At 44.9% G+C, this 21,223-nt stretch overlaps 1 protein-coding gene across 2 annotated transcripts in view; it reads left to right on the forward strand.

Moving 5' to 3' along the window:
- Positions 1-20,991, forward strand: part of LOC308431379 (uncharacterized protein) — a 156,333-nt gene extending 135,342 nt beyond the window's left edge. For both annotated transcript variants that reach the window (XM_080930829.1, XM_080930828.1), the window contains one exon: positions 17,768-20,991. In XM_080930829.1, coding sequence (XP_080786955.1) covers positions 17,768-18,146 — 379 coding nt within the window. In that variant the 3' untranslated portion in view covers positions 18,147-20,991. The remainder of the gene's footprint in view (positions 1-17,767) is intronic.
- Positions 20,992-21,223: the final 232 nt, after the last annotated feature.

The raw sequence follows: 21,223 nt of genomic DNA on the forward strand, positions 1-21,223 counted from the left end.
CAAATGACTTTTCATGACCAGCCCCGCCACATTCTTCTGCATCAGACATGCTGTTTCTAAGGAGGCAACCCCAAGGCACGGCCTGTCCAGATAAACAGACTTTATCGTGGAGTCTGCTGTCATCAATAACTAGTGATTTAACCCATGTGCAGCCTCAGTTTCCTCATCCACACAATGGACATGTCTTGGGCCTCCCTCACCCCACTCTTACCCCGAAACAGGCCGAGCGGGAGATTCAGACACACTTGGCTTTGAAATCCGGCAAAGGGACCCTTTTCTCCAGTCCATTCCACTATTCTGCACCAAGACCAAGTGCTCCTGAGGCGTGGCGTATGGGGGAACGTTATGAGCAGCCAGTATCCATGTACCTGCTTGCAGTCAATGTGGATTTCACTAATAACAAAAGGACACTTGGCACATGGTTTGCAAATGGTAATGAAACCTACAATCCTGTTTACTGTAAATTCCATATAGCTAATTAGTTCTCGGAGAAGATGGTTAGGAATTTGGGCTCAATTCTTCTAGCCTTAGCCAGCCTTCTGCTGCAGTCAACACACAATGCTCTTCCGGCATAGAGTGCTGCTTGGCATTTGTGTTCTTGTTAGTGAATGGAAACCGTGTTGTGGGCTTTAGAAAGTATGTCTGTAAGGGCAAGAAACACACCCTGAGCTCTGGACTCAGAACTTGTGGAAAAAGAGCCAAGTGTGGTGCACATCCTGGAGAATGAGAGCCTTTCTGGCCAGCCAGCCCATCTTTAAAAACTGCCTTATTTTATTGTGTCAGTGTCTTAGCTGCATGTATGTCTGTGCATCCTGTGCACCGGTGCCTGCTGAAGCCAAAAGGGGGCACTGGGTCCCCTGAGACTAGAGTTACAGAAAGTTGTGACTTGCATAATGGGTGCTAGGAATTAAACCTGAGTGCTCTGCAAGAACAGCTAGTGTTGTTAACCATTGAACTGTCTCTCCAGCCCAATCAATAGGCCTATCTTAATTTTCAAGTTCCAGGCTACTGAGAGACCTGCTAACAACAACAAAAGGTACAGCTGATGTTACCAGGTTGTCTTCTAGTCTCCACAGGGGTCCTTACACACACACACACACACACACACACACACACACACACACACACAATGGGACTATTGGAGGACAATATCTTCTATTCAATACCATTCATGCTATAGACCAAGATGTGCATTTGAATCTAAACTGCATTTTAAGCATGTTCTTGAGTCTTCAGCTGAGAGATCAACAGACCGTAGCACAATAGTCAACTCTGACCTTGAGAGATCAACAGACCGTAACACAACAGTCAACTCTGACCTGTGTCTGTGTTTTGTCGGTGTTGGTTATGTGCATGCCTTCTCACTTAGACATGGCTGAACAGTTGTGACAGTCACTGTGTGAGCCACAGAGTCTGCAACACTCACTACCTGGTGTTGCAGTAAATATTAAAAGGAGATTCTGTAGCTACCAGCTCTCTGTTTCACTCTGCGGACACTGCTCCAGAGTGGAAGTGAGCTCACGGTCACATGGTCTGCAAGCTGCCCTCTCCACGAGGTTCCCTTCCCAGGCGATTTACTTTGCCCGCCCTGTTGCTTCTGTCCCGGGTGGATACGATCACCCCAGGCGTGTTCCTTTCCTCCACCTCCCCGCACGATCTCCTCTCCTCTTCCACCTTTTCCCGCCTACCTCTCCACTGTCCAATCATATATCACCTTAACTTAAACCTACAACCTGGTCTTTTATAGAAGATGCCTGCTGCTTGCTTCTCCATTGCTATAATCAGTAAGAAAATAGGTTAACCGATAAAAACAAAGGCAGTGTTTGCTTATCTCAGTGCTGGAGCCAGTTACCACCATCACAGCCAAGTTCAAGTACTGACTTGTGAAGTGTTGGGCTGGGGAAAGCTTAGCAGCATATAACAGTCTCACTGTTATAAATCTAAATCAATGCAGAGTATAGATTTAAAATGTGGGAACTACAGAGGCAGAGAGATGGCTCAGTAGTTAAGAGTATTGGCTGCTCCTGCAGAAGCAGAGGATACAGCTTCAATCACAGTTCAATTCCCTGCACCCTTACAGTAACTGCGGGATTTTCCACTCATGCCTACATTCCTGAAATAACGACTCTGAGACTGAATTATTTCTGAATAAATGGCTAGGCCATAAGCTTTGGCTTATTCCCGCTAGCCCAAACTCAACCATCCCATTTATTCTGTTCTAAGTGTGCCACATGGCTGGTCACCTCTTCTGTTTAAGATGACCACCTCCATCAGCATCCGGGTGAATCTCTTCCTCACCTGCCTCTGTCCCAGAAATCTCTCCCTTCAGGAACTCCCACATTCTATTTCCTGCCTCAGCTCATTGGCCAATGAGCTTTTTATTGAGAGGTGATGCATCCAATCAGTACACAGGAGATTTTCTCTGTACCTTACAGCAGTTTACAGCTGTTTGTAACAACACCGGTTTCAGGGGATCCAATGCCCTCCACTGATCTCAGTGGGCACCAGGCATGCATGTGATCCACGTACATACATGCAGGCAAAATACCTAAACACATAAAATGAAGATAAACAAATATTTTTTAAGTTGTAGAAAAACAGGAATGTCAAGTTTTGAGTGTTCAAGACTACCATTTAGTTCATTTTATGTGCACTTAGTTTTTAGTAGTGATATTTAATAACAAGCTGGTAAAAAGTTCTGAAAATATAATAGGTCTTCCTAGTTCAGATTTTCCGAGGGGAAATAGAAACCATTTCTCTACTGCAGGTTGGATAGACAAAGGCACAGCTGTTGATTCAGTTGGAGATAAAATGGCAGCAGGGTGTGGGGGTCCAAAGAGAAGCAAAGCGCCAAGGAGCTGAACAGATGATCTCTTGAAAGAGAGTTCTACTGTAGAAGCCTCCACCCAGACTCTGAGCAGAGACAGCAGAGGGGGACTCCAGCTGCCTTTGCTTCAGCCTGGCACCTTCAGGTCCCCATCACAGTGTAAGTAAGCCATCCTAGCTCTTGGAAGGCAGAGGTTGGAGAGTTTGAGGCCAACCTGGACTATGTGAAGAATTCTAGGCTGGCCTTAGTATATAGTGATGCCCTGTACAGAAAACAACAGGAAGAGGTAGCAAAGCAGAAAGGCCTCTACATTCATGCGCTTTGCTAAAGGACCTTCTGAGTGATGGGACTCAGTCAAACATGAGCACTTCCTTACCCACAGTGTAGCCAGCAAAGAAAGGGAGTCTGTTGAGGTGGGCGGTGATGCTGGCTATATATTGTTTCAGTGTATCAGTGTATCATTGCTTGGCTGTCAGAGCTGTACTGGGTAGAAAATGACACTGCTTCATCATGGGGTAATTTTGAATCTGAAGAACAGTCCCAATAAACTAAGTATCCAGTGAGGACACTGGCTTCCAGTTTTTGAGTCTCCGGGATTTCAGTGGAGTGTGAAGCCTGCATCTCATTTAGCTTTTCTTACCTAACTGTTCACCCCTGAATGTGACTTAAAGCACTGTTTGTTTGTTTGTTTGTTTGCACGTAGTTCTTTCGTTTTTCTTCTCATACCCTCTGCCTCACCCCTGCCTCTGTGGACAGTTTGTGACTTCACTGATCCTGGATGACTCTCACCTGTAGACTTAGTTAGGACACTGGGGAGATGTGACCCTGTGGTACACGGTATCATCCTTCCGCAGGCTAGTCTGAACTTGTCCTCATGGTAAAGGGAGGGTCTATGAAGCAAGCAGGTTTATAGGGCCTCTCAGGACCCAGCCTTGGGATGTTTACAGTATTCCTTCCACTATCCCTGCACTCAAACTGCCTGAGATGGATGTTCTTGATTGTCAATCTGACTATACCAAAAACTAACTAAAACCCAAGCTGGGCACACCTGTGAGTAATTGTTCTTAATTAAAGACCAAATATTAATCAGGATCATTTGAGGTAGGAAGCTCTGTCCTTGATCTAGGCCACACCTTCTGTGGGCATATAAAGGATTTGGAAGAAGAAAGTTTCCTCTCCTGGCTTGCTTGCTCTCATTCTTGTTGGCAAGTCCATTCCTCCAGTGGCATTAGAGCCCACTTCTTCAGGATGCTAGCATAGAGTGGAGACCAGCTAAGACATCCAGCTGCATATCAGTCAGTTGAATACTGACCAACTGCTGGATTCTTAGACCTTCCATCTATAGATAGCTATTGTTGAACAAGCTGGACCACAGCCTCTAAGCCATTCTAATAAATCATATATATGTATATATATATATATTCTATTGATTAATTGATTCATTATATTCAATATGTACACACACACACACACACACACACACACACACACCCTATCAGTTCTGTTTCTCTAGAAAACTCTGACTAATACAGGGCCTGCCCAGAGTTAGGGAGATGGAGAATAGATTATGAGGCAAAGGGCATGAATATAAAAGGCTATTAATCATCACCACTGATGAATCATCCTCTACAAAGCCACCTGTTTTGAACATAAGACAATCCTCTCATGACCCCAATTTTCTCTATTAATCTGTCCCCCCTCCATTTCTCCATGCCTCACTGCCATCTGGGTCTTTGTGGGTCTCTCTCCTTTGAAGTTATAAATATGACTTATTTTCTTACCAAGTCTTGCTGAAGATGAACTGTCCAGGGAAGGTCCCTGATAGAGTGACACAAACCCCAGAGGAGTGTGCATTTGGAATCTTGTTATTCCAAGGGTGTGCGACTTACTGTGTTAACGTTTCCAGGAGCACCCCACCTCCTCTCAGTCTCGTCTTCACTCCTTGGAAATCAGAGTCTTCTGGTTTTTCTCCCAGTTCCTGGTCCTGTCAGTCTCATTCTCGCTGCAGTGCCTATCTCTGCGGACCTTCCTTAGATCGGCTCCTGTCATCAGTGAACCCAACCTCCACCCTCAAAAGGCAAAGTTTTATAGAGATGTAGAATAGTTTGCTACAGCAAGGAGGGGATGCCCCGGATGCAAGCTTGATGCAGGGGGTTGAGGTGTTATCTATTTGGGAGGTGATTTTGGACACACCTGGAGAGGTGGGGAGTGGGTGATACCAGCACAGAGTCTATCAGTCAGATGGTCACTAGGGGTACCAGGGACCAGCCCCAATGGGGTCCCCTGAGCTGGTATGGAGCACACTTCTCTTATCCCCTGAGAAGCCAGGGAAGCAATGATAGTTATTCAGTCAGTCACCTAATCCATCATGGCTGGGGACAGTTGGACTGGCATTTCCAGTTTACACCAGGTTCAATCTAAGGGAAATCCCTCAAATAATTTCTTTGGCATAATAAAATAGTCGAAGCTGAGAATTTGTAAAGAAGAGAAGTTCACATTTCCCATGATTCTGGTAGCTGAAGTGTTAGAACAATATGGTTTCTGGCACGCAGTGAGCTTCTTCCCACCTTGGCTCCAGCGCAGTGCTGTAGAAAAGTGGAAAAGGAAACAGCCAAGCAGCCAAGCGCAGAAGAGACTGGTTGACAAGTCAGGAAACCAGAGATGGGAGGAGCAGGGCTCTCGACAGCTCCAGTTGTTGGTTCCCCTCCTAGGTGTGTAGCAGCCACCTTGAGGGTGACACTTCTGACACTATCTGATCACCTTTCCTTTCCTACCCCTACTCATTTTCTTCACTCCTTGGTTCAGGTATGGCTCCACCAGCTAGAGAGTCCACAGAGGCTGGTTCAGAACACTCTGGTCTCCTAATGCTGGCAATTGGCTTGGGGTTAGACATGTGACCCAGGCCTGGCCGAAAGAGTACATCTGTCTGCCTACAGGGTTATCAGCCATTAAGACAGGAGAGCTCGGGGTTATGTGATTTCTTGTGTCTGGGACCTAGTCCTTGCTCTGGGCATTTAGTGACTTTCTGTTACTAAATAAAATATTACTTGACAGGGCTGAACACCAGATATTCAAATAATTCATGTACTGAGTATTTTAAAAAATATTTAATCATCTGAGTGCCTTAAAAATATTTTCCAAGTGCTTTTCTAAAATAATTACTACTTTCACCATTGACAAGATTTCTGAGCCAAGCAGCCCTGCACAGACAGACGTAAAAATCACCTCCAAACCATATTTGTATAGATGTAGAACAGACTCTGGTCTTTCTTGTCTTTGCCTTGTGCCTTTTTAAGGGAATCCAGGGAGGGGTGTTTGCTAATTACATTGTTATTTCTTAATCCTCCTGATTTAGTGGGCTCCAGAAATAACAGGTCTGACGTCATGGAAAGCCATACAGTGCCCGCACAATCTCTTTTCCTCTCTTCTCTCGGCCTCTCCGATGGATTTGAAAGGCCTTTGAGCCTGGCTGCTCAGCGGAACGATTCATTCTGCTCACGTGGTCTCCTCAGACTACCTTAGCTTTAGATACGTATGTTCCAGGCCATGCTCCAAACGCTCACCCTGCCCTACCCAACCAACCCCTTCCCAGAGGAGCTTATCAACCCCTTTCATAGTGCCCTCTGACCTACTGGCTTTTAGAAACATGAAGATATTCAGTCATTTGAAAAGTGTTATGTCTTTGATTTGCTTTTTCATCTATTCAAGCTCACATGTGCAAACAAACTAGTTTCTTCAAATCTCTCTTCACCCAATTCTTTCTTTTTCCCTCAAAAAATAGTTTTATGACTTCACTAGTGTAACATGTTCATTTTCAGAAACTCAATGAAGTTTAGAAAAGGATAAAAAGGTTTTTGTTGTTAAGCTAGAGTCATCTGGGAAGAGGGAACCGCAACTGAGAAAATATCTCTATCAGATTAATTAGCCTATAGGCAAGTCTTTGGGGACCTTTTTTTTTTTTTTTTTTTTTTTTTTTTTTTTTTTTAAATTAATGATTGATGAGGGCTCAGCCTACTATGAGCGGTATCAATCCTAGGCAAGCAAACCTGAGTTGTGTTTTTAAAAACAAAGCAACCTGAGCAAGCCATGAGGAAAACCTGGCAGCAATGTCCTCTACGACCTTTGCTTCGGTTTCTATTCGCAAGTCCTTTCCTGAATCTCTGCCCTGCCTTTCTTCATGGCTTACTATAAACTATAAGCAGAAGTAAACCCTTTCCTTCTCAGGTTGGTCCATGGTGTTTATTACATCAGCAGGAAATCAACAAGAACGTTGTTACTAAGTCTACGCAGACTGCTTTCATTAAATAGCGATCCATATATTTGCTATTCACATCTTAGTTTATTTCACATTAAAGAAAAAAAATTTAATTCCTTCATGGACATAGAACTTGCTTAAAGAAAGCCATACTGTGGGAATTTTAGAAAATCAAAAACAGCTCTTATTTATGTGTGTCTCAGTGTTCACAGGTGTGCATGTACAGCTGTGCATGTACAGCTGTGCATATGCATGTGTGCATTTGTATATGCATGTGTTAATTTGTATAGGCATGTGTGCATTTGTATATGCATGTGTTCATTTGTATATGCATGTGTTCATTTGTATAGGCATGTGTTCATTTGTATATGCATGTGTGCATTTGTATAGGCATGTGTTCATTTGTATAGGCATGTGTGCATTTTTATAGGCATGTGTTTATTTGTATAGGCATGTGTTTATTTGTATAGGCATGTGTTCATTTGTATAGGCATGTGTTCATTTGTATATGCATGTGTGCATTTGTATATGCATGTGTTCCTTTGTATATGCATGTGTGCATTTGTATATGCATGTTTGCATTTGTATAGGTATGTGTCCATTTGTATATGCATGTGTGCATTTGTATAGGCATGTGTTCATTTGTATATGCATGTGTGCATTTGTATAGGCATGTGTTCATTTGTATAGGCATCTGTGCATTTGTATAGGCATGTGTTCATTTGTATATGCATGTGTGCATTTGTATAGGCATGTGTTCATTTGTATAGGCATCTGTGCATTTGTATAGGCATGTGTTCATTTGTATAGGCATGTGTGCATTTTTATAGGCATGTGTTTATTTGTATAGGCATGTGTTTATTTGTATAGGCATGTGTTCATTTGTATAGGCATGTGTTCATTTGTATATGCATGTGTGCATTTGTATATGCATGTGTTCCTTTGTATATGCATGTGTGCATTTGTATATGCATGTGTGCATTTGTATAGGTATGTGTCCATTTGTATATGCATGTGTGCATTTGTATAGGCATGTGTGCATTTGTATAGGCATGTGTGCATTTGTATAGGCATGTGTTCATTTGTATATGCATGTGTTCATTTGTATAGGCATGTGTGCATTTGTATAGGCATGTGTGCATTTACACGTGCACACATGCATGTGGAGGGCAGCAGCCAACATCAGGTATCTTAATCACTCTCCAACATGTTTTTAAGGACAAGGTCTTTCCTAGACTGACTGGCCAGAAAGCCCCAGGGCTCCTCCTGTGCTAATCACCCCAGTGCTGGGATTACAGGTGAATATCATGGCCCCAGCCTTTCTATGTGGGTGCTAAGGATCTGAATTCAATGTTTCATGCTTGCTCAGCAAGCATCTGACTGACTGAGCCATCTCCCCAAAGTTCCCCCAAAACCTTTCTAAAGGTTCCATCTCGCCTTTGCCTCCTTCGGTTCTGCCCTTTCTAGGTAAGAAATCGTCAGAGAGTTTCTGGCATGCAGGAGATTCGAAACATTTTCTTGTTTTAAGTCTTTTCTGCCAGGTGGTGATTTAAAATAGAACTGGAATTCTGCACTTGTCTGTGCCTGGCTGCTAGGGCAGCACCTTAGGGTCCTGTCTCGACACTGTGGCAAGCAAGACATCCCCACACATGTGAATGTCTGTGTTCACTCTTCTCAGTGGGCCCAGGACAGTCACCAGATCCCCGGCCACTTTCTAACCATAGCCCAGAGATGCAGTCTTTGAAGCATCCCTTATGGAGCAGCCCCAGCAAAGGCAGAGAGCGTGTTGGTTACCATTGGCACTTTGTGTACAAGGGTCTCTGGACCACAGCGTTGCTGTCGGAGCCCTATTTAACGGCGGAGTCTGCTTCTCGGCATCTGGAATATCAGATTACTGTCTTCTACCTCTACCCTAGCTGATGGTGCTTCCCTGTTAATTGCACACCATGTCATGGTCTTCCTGTTTTCACTCAAAATGTTTTAATGAATTTGTTTCACTATTTCAATTAAAAAAAGAAGAAAGTGATTCAATTCCCTAATCTTCTGAACACAGATTCGGATTTTCGTTCTTTTTCTTTTGCTTGTTAGATATTCTGTCTCAAGAGACATGTTGGATTATCTTGTCACTTTGACACTGATTTACCAGAATGAACTTCCTGAGAGAATTTGGTTGCAGAGAAATGGTTCTTTTCTCAGAGTAGATAATTCCCATTATTTTGATTTTCCCCAGTGCAGGGACCTTCTTGAATGCACACTAAAAGCAGCAGTAGCTGTGGTTGGCAGCCGACTGGGTTTGCACATATCTCTTCCTAATGCAAACGATTGCTCACTTGTTTGGAGCTAGGCAACTTGGCTTAGAGATATCATTTTTATTTTTTATATTGGTATATTGCCGAGCACCAAGATAAACATAGTTTGGGCTAAAGGCTTATTTGGATATTTGCTCAATCTCGCATCTTGCTAGATTTTAGTTTTGAGAAATTTTTCTTGTTACCTCTGAGATCATTTGTCCTGTAAATAGAGCCAAAATATGTTCAAAAGCAACATGAAACTAATCAGAGGGGGAAAAAAAAAGACCCAGTGCACTTGAGGTTCTGGCTGCTTAAAATACGAGGCTGTCAGAAAGCATTCTGGTCTATTTTCATCTTTACTGACTCCCATCCCTTTTGGAAGCAAAACAGCTTCCACACATTTCAAACAAGTGTATTTATCTGTATGGTCATGTCCCCTAGCTGTGTAATAATCTTCTGGAAGAACTTGACCACACTGGACAATGGAATGAGTCTAGGTGCAGTCAGGCAGAATGATGCAGGTTTACCAAGTCACACACCTTTGCAGTGAAGACGCCGTGGGGACATGTGTTTTTCTGAGGAAGATGACTAGCCAAGAAAACCCCATATCTCTTTTTTTCCTCCTGCCTTGACTCTCCCTGGAAGCCACACTTTGCTCTCTCCAGTTTGCATTCATCAAGTCTGTGCTTGCCTACTCTGCCTTTTTATCCATCTTCAGCATCCATCCTCTACATCCATCCTCTGCATCCATCCCACCTGCATCCATCCTCAGACTCCATCTTCCGCTTACATCCTCTGCACCCATCCTCAGCATCCATCTTCAGCATCCATTCTCTGCATCCACCCCACCTACATATATCCTCAGAATTCATCTTCAGCATCCATCCTCTACATCCATCCTCTGCATCCATCCTCAGCATCCATCCTCAGCATCCATCCTCTGCATCCATCCCACCTACATCCATCCTCAGCATCCATCCTCAGCATCCATCCTCTGCATCCATCCCACCTGCATCCATCCTCAGCATCCATCCTCTGCATCCATCCCACCTGCATCCATCCTCAGCATCCATCCTCTGCATCCATCCTCAGCATCCATCCTCTGCATCCATCCTCAGCATCCATCCTCAGCATCCATCCTCAGCATCCATCCTCTGCATCCATTCTCAGCATCCATCCTCAGCATCCATCCTCAGCATCCATCCTCTGCATCCATCCTCAGCATCTATCCTCTGCATCCATCCCACCTGCATCCATCCTCAGCATCCATCCTCTGTATCCATCCTCAGCATCTATCCTCTGCATCCATCCCACCTGCATCCATCCTCAGCATCCATCCTCAGCATCTATCCTCAGCATCCATCCTCAGCATCCATCCTCTGCATCCATCCTCAGCATCCATCCTCAGCATCTATCCTCTGCATCCATCCCACCTGCATCCATCCTCAGCATCCATCCTCTGCATCCATCCCACCTGCACAAGTCCATTTCTAGAGAGCAAGTCTTGAGGTACAAACATGATCACACTGCTACCTTCCTCCCAAAGGACAGTCCCATTCTGATAGGATAAAGTCCAGTGTATTCCAGGTAGGGCCCATCCTCCCTTTCCCAGCCTTCCACTCCATCTCATCAGCTTCACCTGCTTCTTTTTGGTACCTCAAAAGCTCTACACTCCACATGTCCCTTTATTACAGCATCTCAAACAACTGTATATATTGCTCTCTTGTAGAGCACACTCTTGATTTGTAATGGAGTATTCACCGTTTTTATTATTATTATTGTAGGACCCACCAAAGAAGATAACCTGTTTTTTGTTTTTTGTTTTTACCGGCACCATATCCCAGAGGATGGTTAAACTGGTAAAACTCAAGCAGTCAAGCTTAGGTTATCAACTTGCAATATCTCAAATTAATTATGCTCAACTCTTTGCCAAGGACCCCAGGTGGACCTCCTGAGTACATTCATGTCACAGCAGTGCAGTGTTAATTAAATTCTATTATATTGACTATGTAACTTACATTAGTTTAAACTCTGCCTCTTTAGCTGGTTCCATTGTTTTTTGTCTTTGAGTTTGTGCAAGGCCCTGGGTTGACTTCCTATGACAAAAAAAAAAAAAAAAAAAAAAAAAAAAAAAAAAAAAATTACCAACAGAGGAAAAGGAATGGCCTTTAACTGGTGTGGCTGTGCAAAACTTGAGTCACAGTACTTAAAAGAAAGAAGCAGGTGGATCTCTGTGAGTTCAGGGTATACACGGAGAGTTCCAGACCATCCAAGTCTCACTATGACAAATTACAGGGCATGCTTAACATAGGGTCAGGTTAACACATAGGTTAACACAGACTACTAGTGTTCCTGAGCTTTGTAGACTCCAATCATTCTGTGATAACAAGATCCACACATGTTTGGTAGACAACTGATTATTCACGCAGAACCATAAGTTCTTTTGTGCCAGCCTCTTAGTCTCCGGAGGCAGGCAGTTCTGCAGATCCTATGGGATGTTCCCACTGCCTGTGTCTAGTTGAGGGAGTGTAGGGGTGGGCTTCCTGCTGTCTTCCTGCCCTGGCACTCTAGGTGACTGGCCATAGGCTATAGTCTGTTCTCTGCAAATCACAGCAAGTGACATAAATAGCTGTGCTCTTCTGAAAGGTTTAACAGTGCCATCTGCCTGAGGGCCTCCCACTACCTGACAGGTAGGTACGTGCTCTGCAGACCGTGTCCTCAGACAAGCCAGAAGCCACGTAGGCAGGGCTTTCTAGTGGGAACTCAGGCAGAACCTAGTTCTGAATTCATTGAAGGAGGTGGGAACTAGGAGGAGAGGAGATTGAGGGAAAATGAGCACAGTTACTGGGCCAGGGACAAGTCCCGGCAGCGTGGTGAGGAGTGCTCATCTGTCTCAGAGCAATGAATGCCTCCAGGGCTCCTTGGGCCTCAAGCCCAGCAAGAGCTGAGTCACGGTGTGGAGCAGTGAGCATTCCCACTGCAAAGCGTGGAGTAAAGGTACTAGAGCGTCTCCATCTGAGCCTTTGAACATTCGTCTCCTCCTCTGGGCTGTTTCCTTATTTGAATGTGTATCTCTGGAGGAGAAACCGATTTGAGCAGTCTCCTGCAGACTGCAAGGCTGCCTGAAACCCTCCTTGGGGAAGTCTGGCAAGATGAGCAGAATCTATGCGATTCTGGGGTTCTGCAAGAGATTCTGGTTTGTGTCCGGGTTGAGGGCCCCTGTGTTAGATGATTCATCCCCTGAGGGACTTTCAGCTGAAGGATTTCATTGTCTAAAATCTACCGAGTCATAAGAACTCATGGAAGATTAGCATTCAGATCCCGTGACTCATACACTTCCGGTTGCATGTTCCATGCCAGAAAGTCATCAACTGCAGATGTGTTTATGAAAAGCTGAGTCTCTGGGTCACCGAGACGTAATCTCTTCCCATGTTTGATAGCCACTTCAGCTCACTGATTATAGACTAGGGGCTTGAAGGACAAAACCTGCCTAGTGCCTTCCGGAAGCCTGAACCTGTCTGGCGTTGGACCCGCACTTGTTTTCCCGTTCCACACAGACATGCCACACTGTATTACTCTCAGCCAACCCCAACCCTCTGAGTTACCTGCCCGAACCGGATTTCATTAAGCACAGAGCCTAGTGTTCCTCTCCGGAAACATTTGGATACGTAGGTTTGGAGCTCATAAGACAGGTTTGGCTGGAGATAGGAGAGGCAGGAACATTAGGCAATGGTTCGTACCACTTCTTAGAGACTCCGAGTCTCAATCCAGCCTCCTTAGCACTGACTCACTTTTCCTTCCTCACCCACACCAAATATTCCCACCACCCCCTCCTGCCAGCCCCTTGCTGAAGCCCGGGAACTACTATTTTAAACAACTTCTTCCTCATTCTGTCTCTAGACTTTTGCAATAAAAAAATAATAAATAAAAACGAAGAAGAAGAAGAAAAACCTCGAGTTCATCAGATTGTTTTCCATCTCCTCTGTGGCCACTCTGGTCCAAGCCATATCTTTTCCGGGACGGTAGGATCGCCTCATTGCTCTCTCTACAGGCATTATTGCCTTCCATGTCTATAACCGCCCTGTTCGAAACCATTGATCATTTCACAGAACAGCCCCCATCCTGCCTCTCCCTTGCATGTGTGCACGGTCTTGCCGTTGCCCGGGATAAAGGCCAATCTCATTCACAAGACCCTTCCCAGTCTGGCTCCTGCCTCCTCTGCCAGCCCGTGTTCCCCTGATGGGAACTTCTGCTGTCTCCATAGCCCTTCCCCCCCCGGCCTCTGATACGTGCTGCTCTCCCCAGAACGCTTTTCCTTCCACTGGCTACTTGGATGACTCCGAATCTTTTTAACATCCCATTTTAAGCTGTCACTTCTCTGAAAACTCTGCGTGCTTCCCAAGATCAAGTAGGTCCCTGCTCCTACCTGACAGCACTCCTGTACTTAGCCTGGTACTAAGTTTATCACATTTCATTGGGATTGAGTCTGATCATCTGTTCTGCTTGAGATTTACACAGTATGGAAAGGAGCCCCCACTCCCCAGCTAGTTCCTCTTCCTCATCTAGGACATGCTGGAGATGTAATGGGTACATAACTGAGGCTTGTTGAAGATGAAAAAAAGAACAGGAAAGAAGATGTTGAGAACACAGAAGGGGGAAATGTGACTTTCCTCTGCAACCAAAAGGGAACAAGCTAACATCTGGCCGAGGGGAAGGTAATAGCCCATAGGAAACTACTGGGTCTTATTTTCAGGAACTTGATGATTTGAGTTTTATAGGTATCCTTACATACTCTGAGGAAAAAAAAAAGCAACAATAGGAAAGCTTCTCACTGGAAGCCTGTGGCTACCACCCATCAGACTGGTTTGTGAAGTTTTGAACACAGTGTGTGGTTTTTCAGGAGATGACACTGCTCTGATGCCACAGAGACAATCACAGTGCAAGGGTTATCACACACACACATACACATACACACACTCACACACACACTCACAAACACACATATACTCACACTCACACTCACAAACACACATACACTCACACACACAAACATACATACATTCACACACACACTCACAAACACACATACACTCACACACACACTCACACACACACTCACAAACACACATACACTCACACATACACACTCACACACACTCATTCACACTCACACACACTCATTCACACTCACACACACACACTCATGCACACACACTCACAAACACAGATACACTCTCACACACACACTCACACACATTCATTCACACTCATACACACTCACACACAAGAGAAGTTGTGGAACTATGGGAAGTGGGGTGAACATGAGAGGAGTTAGGGTAATTAACTGAGGGATTATCAAAAAATATTGTATGGATTTCTCAAATAACTAAAAAATATTTTTATGTGTAGTTCATTGACTTGAGTTGCAGATTTTTTTTTGTTACCTTTATCATCTAAAATTTTGGAATTGGGGCTGGGGAGGCATGTGTGAACTTGCATCCTGAGAGCCCAGAGTTTGGAGCCAAGCCCAGCACTATTGCCTGCAAATTCCGCTCCCTATTCCCTATAAACTCGGGGAGGCAAACACTGCCTTGCAGGGTTGTTTGGAAACTGAAGAGAGGGTAACACAGGGGACACAGGCTTCTCACATCCCAGGTGTACGGTAGCTGCTGTGTTTGAATGTGGCACGTTTCAATTATTCAAGAGCATCTGGGCCGTGCTCACTCGCAAACAGGGAGCTCATGAAATATTTCTATCCTGAAGGGAAGAGATACTGTTTCTCTGCTGTCTGCTCCCTCACAGAGAGAGGGAAATGTGGGCTCACATAGAGAAGCCACAGAGAGGCTCTGGAAACGAGGCTGGGATCTGATTTTCGGTGGATCTTGGACATAGAGCACGGAGCAAGGTTCTTCTCGGTTAGCTTTTCTCTCTGTGGTGCTAATGGATGCTTGTGCCATCCTGGATTCTTGCATTGAAACTTAATCTTCAGTATGAGAGACTCTGTAAATGGGGCTCGTGGGAGTTGAATCGGTGATAAGGACAGAACCTCATGAATTGAATTAATGCCCTTATGACCCAGACCTGGGAGAGCACCTTCACTCACGCCGAACACACACGTCAGCACTGTCTGTGAAGCGCTAAGCCAACTCTCTCCAGACCCCATCCGTTGGCATCTTGATTTTACATGCCCTGGATGTCAGAACTGTTTGAAATGAGCTTCTGTGTTTATGAGGTCCCCCAACCCATGCTGTTTTTGCAACAGTAGCCTGAACAAACTCTGACATGGCACTCCTGAAGAAGAGACACAGAGGACAGCCAGAGAAAAGAGCAAGAGAGATCTCATTTAGATCTTTGAGTGGAAATATATATATATACATAACATTTTCTTCTTTCAAAGGTAAATTGTGTTCAGTTGGAAACATCCATACAAGGGAAAATAATGAAAGAAAGCCCATTCATGCTTTCAAAGTTTTTTCTAGGTAGTCTGGAAATACACTGTGTTCTAATGTAACAAATGAGCTGGCCCAGGATGATATAGAACAACTGTTCTGTAAGGGTCTTTCCCATTGGACAGCTTTCCGTGTGGGAAAGTAAAAAGGATCCAGTGTCTCCCTGGGTGACGTTGGTGGGCAACAATGGTGAGTGCAAACAAACCCCTCACACAGCCCTCTTTGGGACTTAGGAGTTTGTTTTTATCGCTTCATCTCCAATGAACAAATTTGGAGTGAAACCTTTGCACAACCCACCATTGTTCTTTACAGAGAGCCCTCACATTCAGTCTTTGCAAGAAAGGGCAGTAGGAAAATGCTTAAATCACAATAGCAATGGGCCTTCAGGGGGAGGAGTCGGGGACTGGCATTCTGAACAATGTTTTTCCTTCCCATTCTGTTTGACCTTGAAGGGTTTTTGTTTTGTTTTGTTTTTCCGAGAACTTTGTCCAATGAGTTTTGATCAAGTTCATTCTTCATCCCTGCCACTCCACTTGCCAGATTTATCTACTCCCTCCCTTCCTACCCAACTTGGTGACACCCCACCTTTAAATAGGCCAATCTGTGCTGCTCAAATATCTTGGATATGTGTGTGATCTGCTGGAACATGGTCGATTTATTAGGGGATGCATCTTAGAGAAAACTGACTCTTCATTTCTCATCAGCTAACAACTGCCAATAGGTTCTCTCGGTTGGGATTCGGTCCTCTAAGTTCTATGCCAAGGGCTACTCCATTTCTAGTCAACAAGCAAAAGCTGAGATGCAGCTCTTGTTCTTGAAGAGATCAATGTATAGAGGCAGGGCTAAAGGACACAATAACTTCTTACAATGAGTTTTCTTTTTCCCTTAGCACAGCTATACCCAACTCTTGATGGGAAGAAAAACAGGCGTGATGATTAATTTTGACTGTAAAACTGGCACAATCTAGAGTCATCTGGAAAGACAGCCTCAATGAGGGATTGTCTACATCAGTTTGGTCTGTAGGCATGTCTGTTGGGGTTGATATAGGAAGACCCAGCCCACTATGGGTGACACCATCCCCTTGGCATGGGATGTAGAACTGTATAAGTATAGAGCTTAGCATTAGCAAGCATGCATACCTTCATTGCTCTCTGCCCTTGAATATAGATGTGACTATTTCAAGATCCTGCTTCCCTGACTTCCTTGCAGAGGTGGACTCTAATCTGGAATTATAAGCTAAATTAAACCTTTCTATATATATTTGGTCAGAATGTGTTATCACAATAAGTTGACAGAATTATATTAAAGCACCTTATGTTTAAGGAGAGATTATGTCTAGGAACTATGGTATATTGAATGATAAACATCATCTTTTTAGAAAAAGAGGTTTTATTTTTATTATAAATTTTGATTGTAAAACTGGCACAATCTAGAATCATCTGGAAAGACAATCTCAATGGGAGATTGTCTACATCAGTTTATTCTATGGGCAAGTCTGTGTGTGTATGGCGGGGGGTTGATGTAGGAAGACCCAGTGATGTATGAGATACTTGTAGGGGTATATGCACATGAATGCAGTGGCCACGGAGACCAGAATAAGGTACCAAATACCCTGGAGCTGGAGTAATGGGCAGTTGTAAGACACCCGACATTAGAGCTGAGAACAAAACTTGGACCCTCTAGAAGAACAGCATGTGCTCTTAACCTCTGAGCCATCTCTCCAGCCTTAAGGGTTGGTCTTTTAATGCTCATAATCAGACTAGGAAGGCTGTGGTCATTCCATTATTGTAGAAGCTGAGATAAGGGGTAGTTAAGTAGCTTGGCCAAAGGAGCTCAGGTAGGGAGAGATGCAACTGGGGTCCCTAAGCTGCTGAAGGCACGGCCTGTGGGTTAGGAGATGGTATCAGTGTTGTGGTGACCTAAACACTGTGATTTCACTTTCTAGGTACTGTGGCCTGGAAACCAGCCTGCGGACATCCCCCCTGGTGGGGTTCATGGTGACCAATCAGTGCAAGTACCATACACCCATTGGCTTCCCTCAGATCCCACTGGCTGCCCTGGCTGTGGAGAAAGTGGGTCACTCCAGTGTCTGTTACCGACTGGCTCTGTTTCCTCCTAAACCCACCAAGGAGCTGCCCTCAGTAAACCACCACGATCTCACTGATGGCTTTTTCTTAGGCCACCCTAAATTAGCACAGTTTGACACTCTGGCATGTACCACAGGGTCTTCAGTCCACGTCTTTGTGAATCCAGCCACTAGCAAACCAGAGAACCTTCCAGAAGGCTTCAGAAACACTCTCCAGAAGCTGATGAGTCCAGCATAGTGTGGCTTGTCTAACACTGTCCACGGAAATCACCTTGTCATAAAATGAAGTTTAGGTCGTTCTTCGTGCATTTCCTTTTTTAACTCTAAAGCATATATATATATATATATATATATATATATATATTTGCCTTTAAAATGGCTGTCAATGTCTTAAAAGGTTTTTATAGCAGTTATTTAACCTGATAGTGGAATTATCTCTTTGGAACATCCCTGTAACCGAGTCCTTTACACAATCTAACACACATGGCAGCTCAGAACTATGCAATGAGGGAGGCACCGCTCTAACTCTCTTATAAGAAGTGCAGACTGAGGTTTGCAGACAGAAGCCATTCACCTCTGTGGAACTACCATACTCCAAGCCCACACTCGTAACCTTGGCGCTGATTCCTCTCTGCCATGCAGCCCCAACCCAGGGCAAACCCAGGGCCATGAAGATGACCATTTCCACATAGTTACCATGCACTGCCCACAGGCCCGTTGTCCTGCTAGCGTCTCCACAGCCAATGAAATGCATTACTTCTTTGGCAATATCTTATCAGCTAGGTAATCTGTTTCCTACGGTTTGGGTTCATTAATTTGACTCATATATCTTTAGCTTCTTTTAGTAAGTAGATGCCTGATTTTTAGGTTTTTTCTGTCAGTGTGAACTATGGTACTAGAAAAGTCACCTTTCTTCTTTCTATATTTAAAAGAACAAAATGTCAAACCTTTGATGCTTCTCTGCCACATCTTTAGCCTGTACCACATGGATGGAAGTCAACAAGCAACTGAATAAAAGTAATCTCCGATGGTATGTGAGGACAGCGTGTACTGAGGTGTGACAGTAACACAGGCCGCCTATGCTACCATCGCTGATGCCGGGGAGTGACGCTGTTATCACCCGTTTCCAGAGGAGAATGCTGAGCCTCTAAAGATGGTGGTGGGAAACAGAGGCAAGGGTTCCAATTAGATCTGCCTGTGCCTCAACCTGACAGAAAAAACTCTGGGTTTTTGTTCTCTGGGCCTGTGTCCACATCTGGAAAAGAAGGTCTCTAATAGCCATTCTCAGCTGGATTCTTAGTCAGCTGTGGAACTTAACGACAAATATGACAAACCCCCACCAGCCACTCTGGCTCTGGAATACGCTTGCCACACACAATATACACAAAGGCCACATGCCTGTGGCCTTCAAGGCTATTCTGTTTGGCCTGAATAAACATTAAGGTTTTAAAACACTTCTAGAATAATCCTCAAACTTGGGAAATGGTTTTCCAGCAAACTGGTGTGTGCAGGCATTGGCCCGCCCAGCTTCTGGTTCTGGATCTGCTCATGTTGGTCCTTGGAGGCCTTGCTTCATTCCCAGAGGTTTCTGCCCTCACACTGTCTCTTCCTGCTCTCTAGCCACTCTAAGAGGTCGGCGTCCCTGTTCATGTTCTGCTGTATAACGGGGAAAGACTAAAGAGAAAGATGACTTGCAGAGACCATAGACCTTGGGCTGATAGAACTAAAACTTGAGTCTGTGCAGGGCTTTGGGCCCATCTTTTCTTTCTCTTTAAATGCATGTGGGAAATGTGTACACATGGGAGAGGTGTGTGCGTCCTGGTGCGGGTTTGCATTTAAGTAAATGCATTCTCAGGAATGTCATCCCTCTTCTTTAAGACAGGGTCCCTCCTTAGACTGGAGGTCACTCGTTAGTCTATGTGGCCAGTGAGCCTTGGGGACCCACCTGTCTCTACCTCTCAGAGCTGGGATCACAAAATGTGGTGGCTGGAATGATAGGGCCTCCGTACGCTCATATATCTGAATGCTCGGCCACCTGGAGGTGGAACTGTTTGAGACAAATTAGATGAGCCACTGGGAGTGGCCTTTGAAGTTGAAACCACCACACCAGCTCTCTCTGCTGCCTGGGGATCTGGATGTAAAGCACTAGGCTAATTCTCTAGCAACGTGCTTGCCTGCCTGCTGCCGTGCTCCCATCATAATAATCATGGACTAACCCTCTGTTCTCTTAGGCATTCTGTGGCATTAACTCTGACCTAAGACTATCTCAGTGAAGGACAATACAGTCACCACACTGTATAGAACCTGGTGGCAGAGCATGGTAGAGCACAGAAACTCAGGACCACTGTGAAGAGTTACAAGTTGCTGTGTCAGAAAGATGGGTCCAGGGCCCGGGAGAAAACTATAAGCAAGCTTCCATCTAAATGTTTTCTTCTGAAAGTGGCCTTACTGACAGTGTCTCTTCACAGCAATAGAACAGTGACTAAGACACAGACCCCTATCCTTCACCTAACAGATTTTAAGGGCTTGATTCAGGTCCTTGTGCTTGTGGGGCACTTCACTGACTGAGCCATCTCCCCAGCCTTGGACCCAACTTTCTGTCAGACCAACTCATCACAGTGGTCCTGAGTTTCTGTGCTGTGCCATGGTCTTACACCATGTTTTAAGCCCTGTGGTGACTGTCGAGTCTTTCACTGAGAGGGTCTTAAGTCAGAGTTAATGCAACAGAATGGCTAAGAGAATTTATCCTTAGCAAGACCTGGATTTGTAGCCTGAACCTTCTTCCTATGCAGAACAGCACATCTTAGGTAATGCAGGACAGTCCTGATTGTCCTAGTGTTGTGACAGACCCTCCCCTGACACTATGGACCCTAAAGTGGAAACTGTAGAGAGCCGTTTGTGCCGCACCCAAACATGGCGCCGGCTTCCCGCCGATGACGCAGCAAACAGAGCCCAAGAGACATAGCGCGCATGTGCCACAGATGTCACAGCCCGCTCTCGGGGCATGCTAATGAGTTACTGGAGGGCGAACCAATCAGGTAGCGACACGAGTCTCCTGGGCATATATAAGCAGTGCATTTTTCTTCCACGTGGGTCCCCTGTTCAGAGTATTGTACAATAAAGGTTGTTCGCAGAAGAATCCTGTTGTTGCACGCCTATTCCTGCCAGCGGGAAGTGGGGCACGAGACAAAAAACAAAAAATGGAAAAGCAGGCTACAAGCCACCCCAACGGTTTCTTCCCATCAGTGGACATCGTGAGGGTTCTGTGCCGTTGTTCTCATAGTTCTTACAATATGCACCAATCTAGACCTGTTA

Source organism: Micromys minutus (assembly GCF_963924665.1).
Source record: "Micromys minutus genome assembly, chromosome: 17".
Classification (NCBI taxonomy): domain Eukaryota; kingdom Metazoa; phylum Chordata; class Mammalia; order Rodentia; family Muridae; genus Micromys; species Micromys minutus.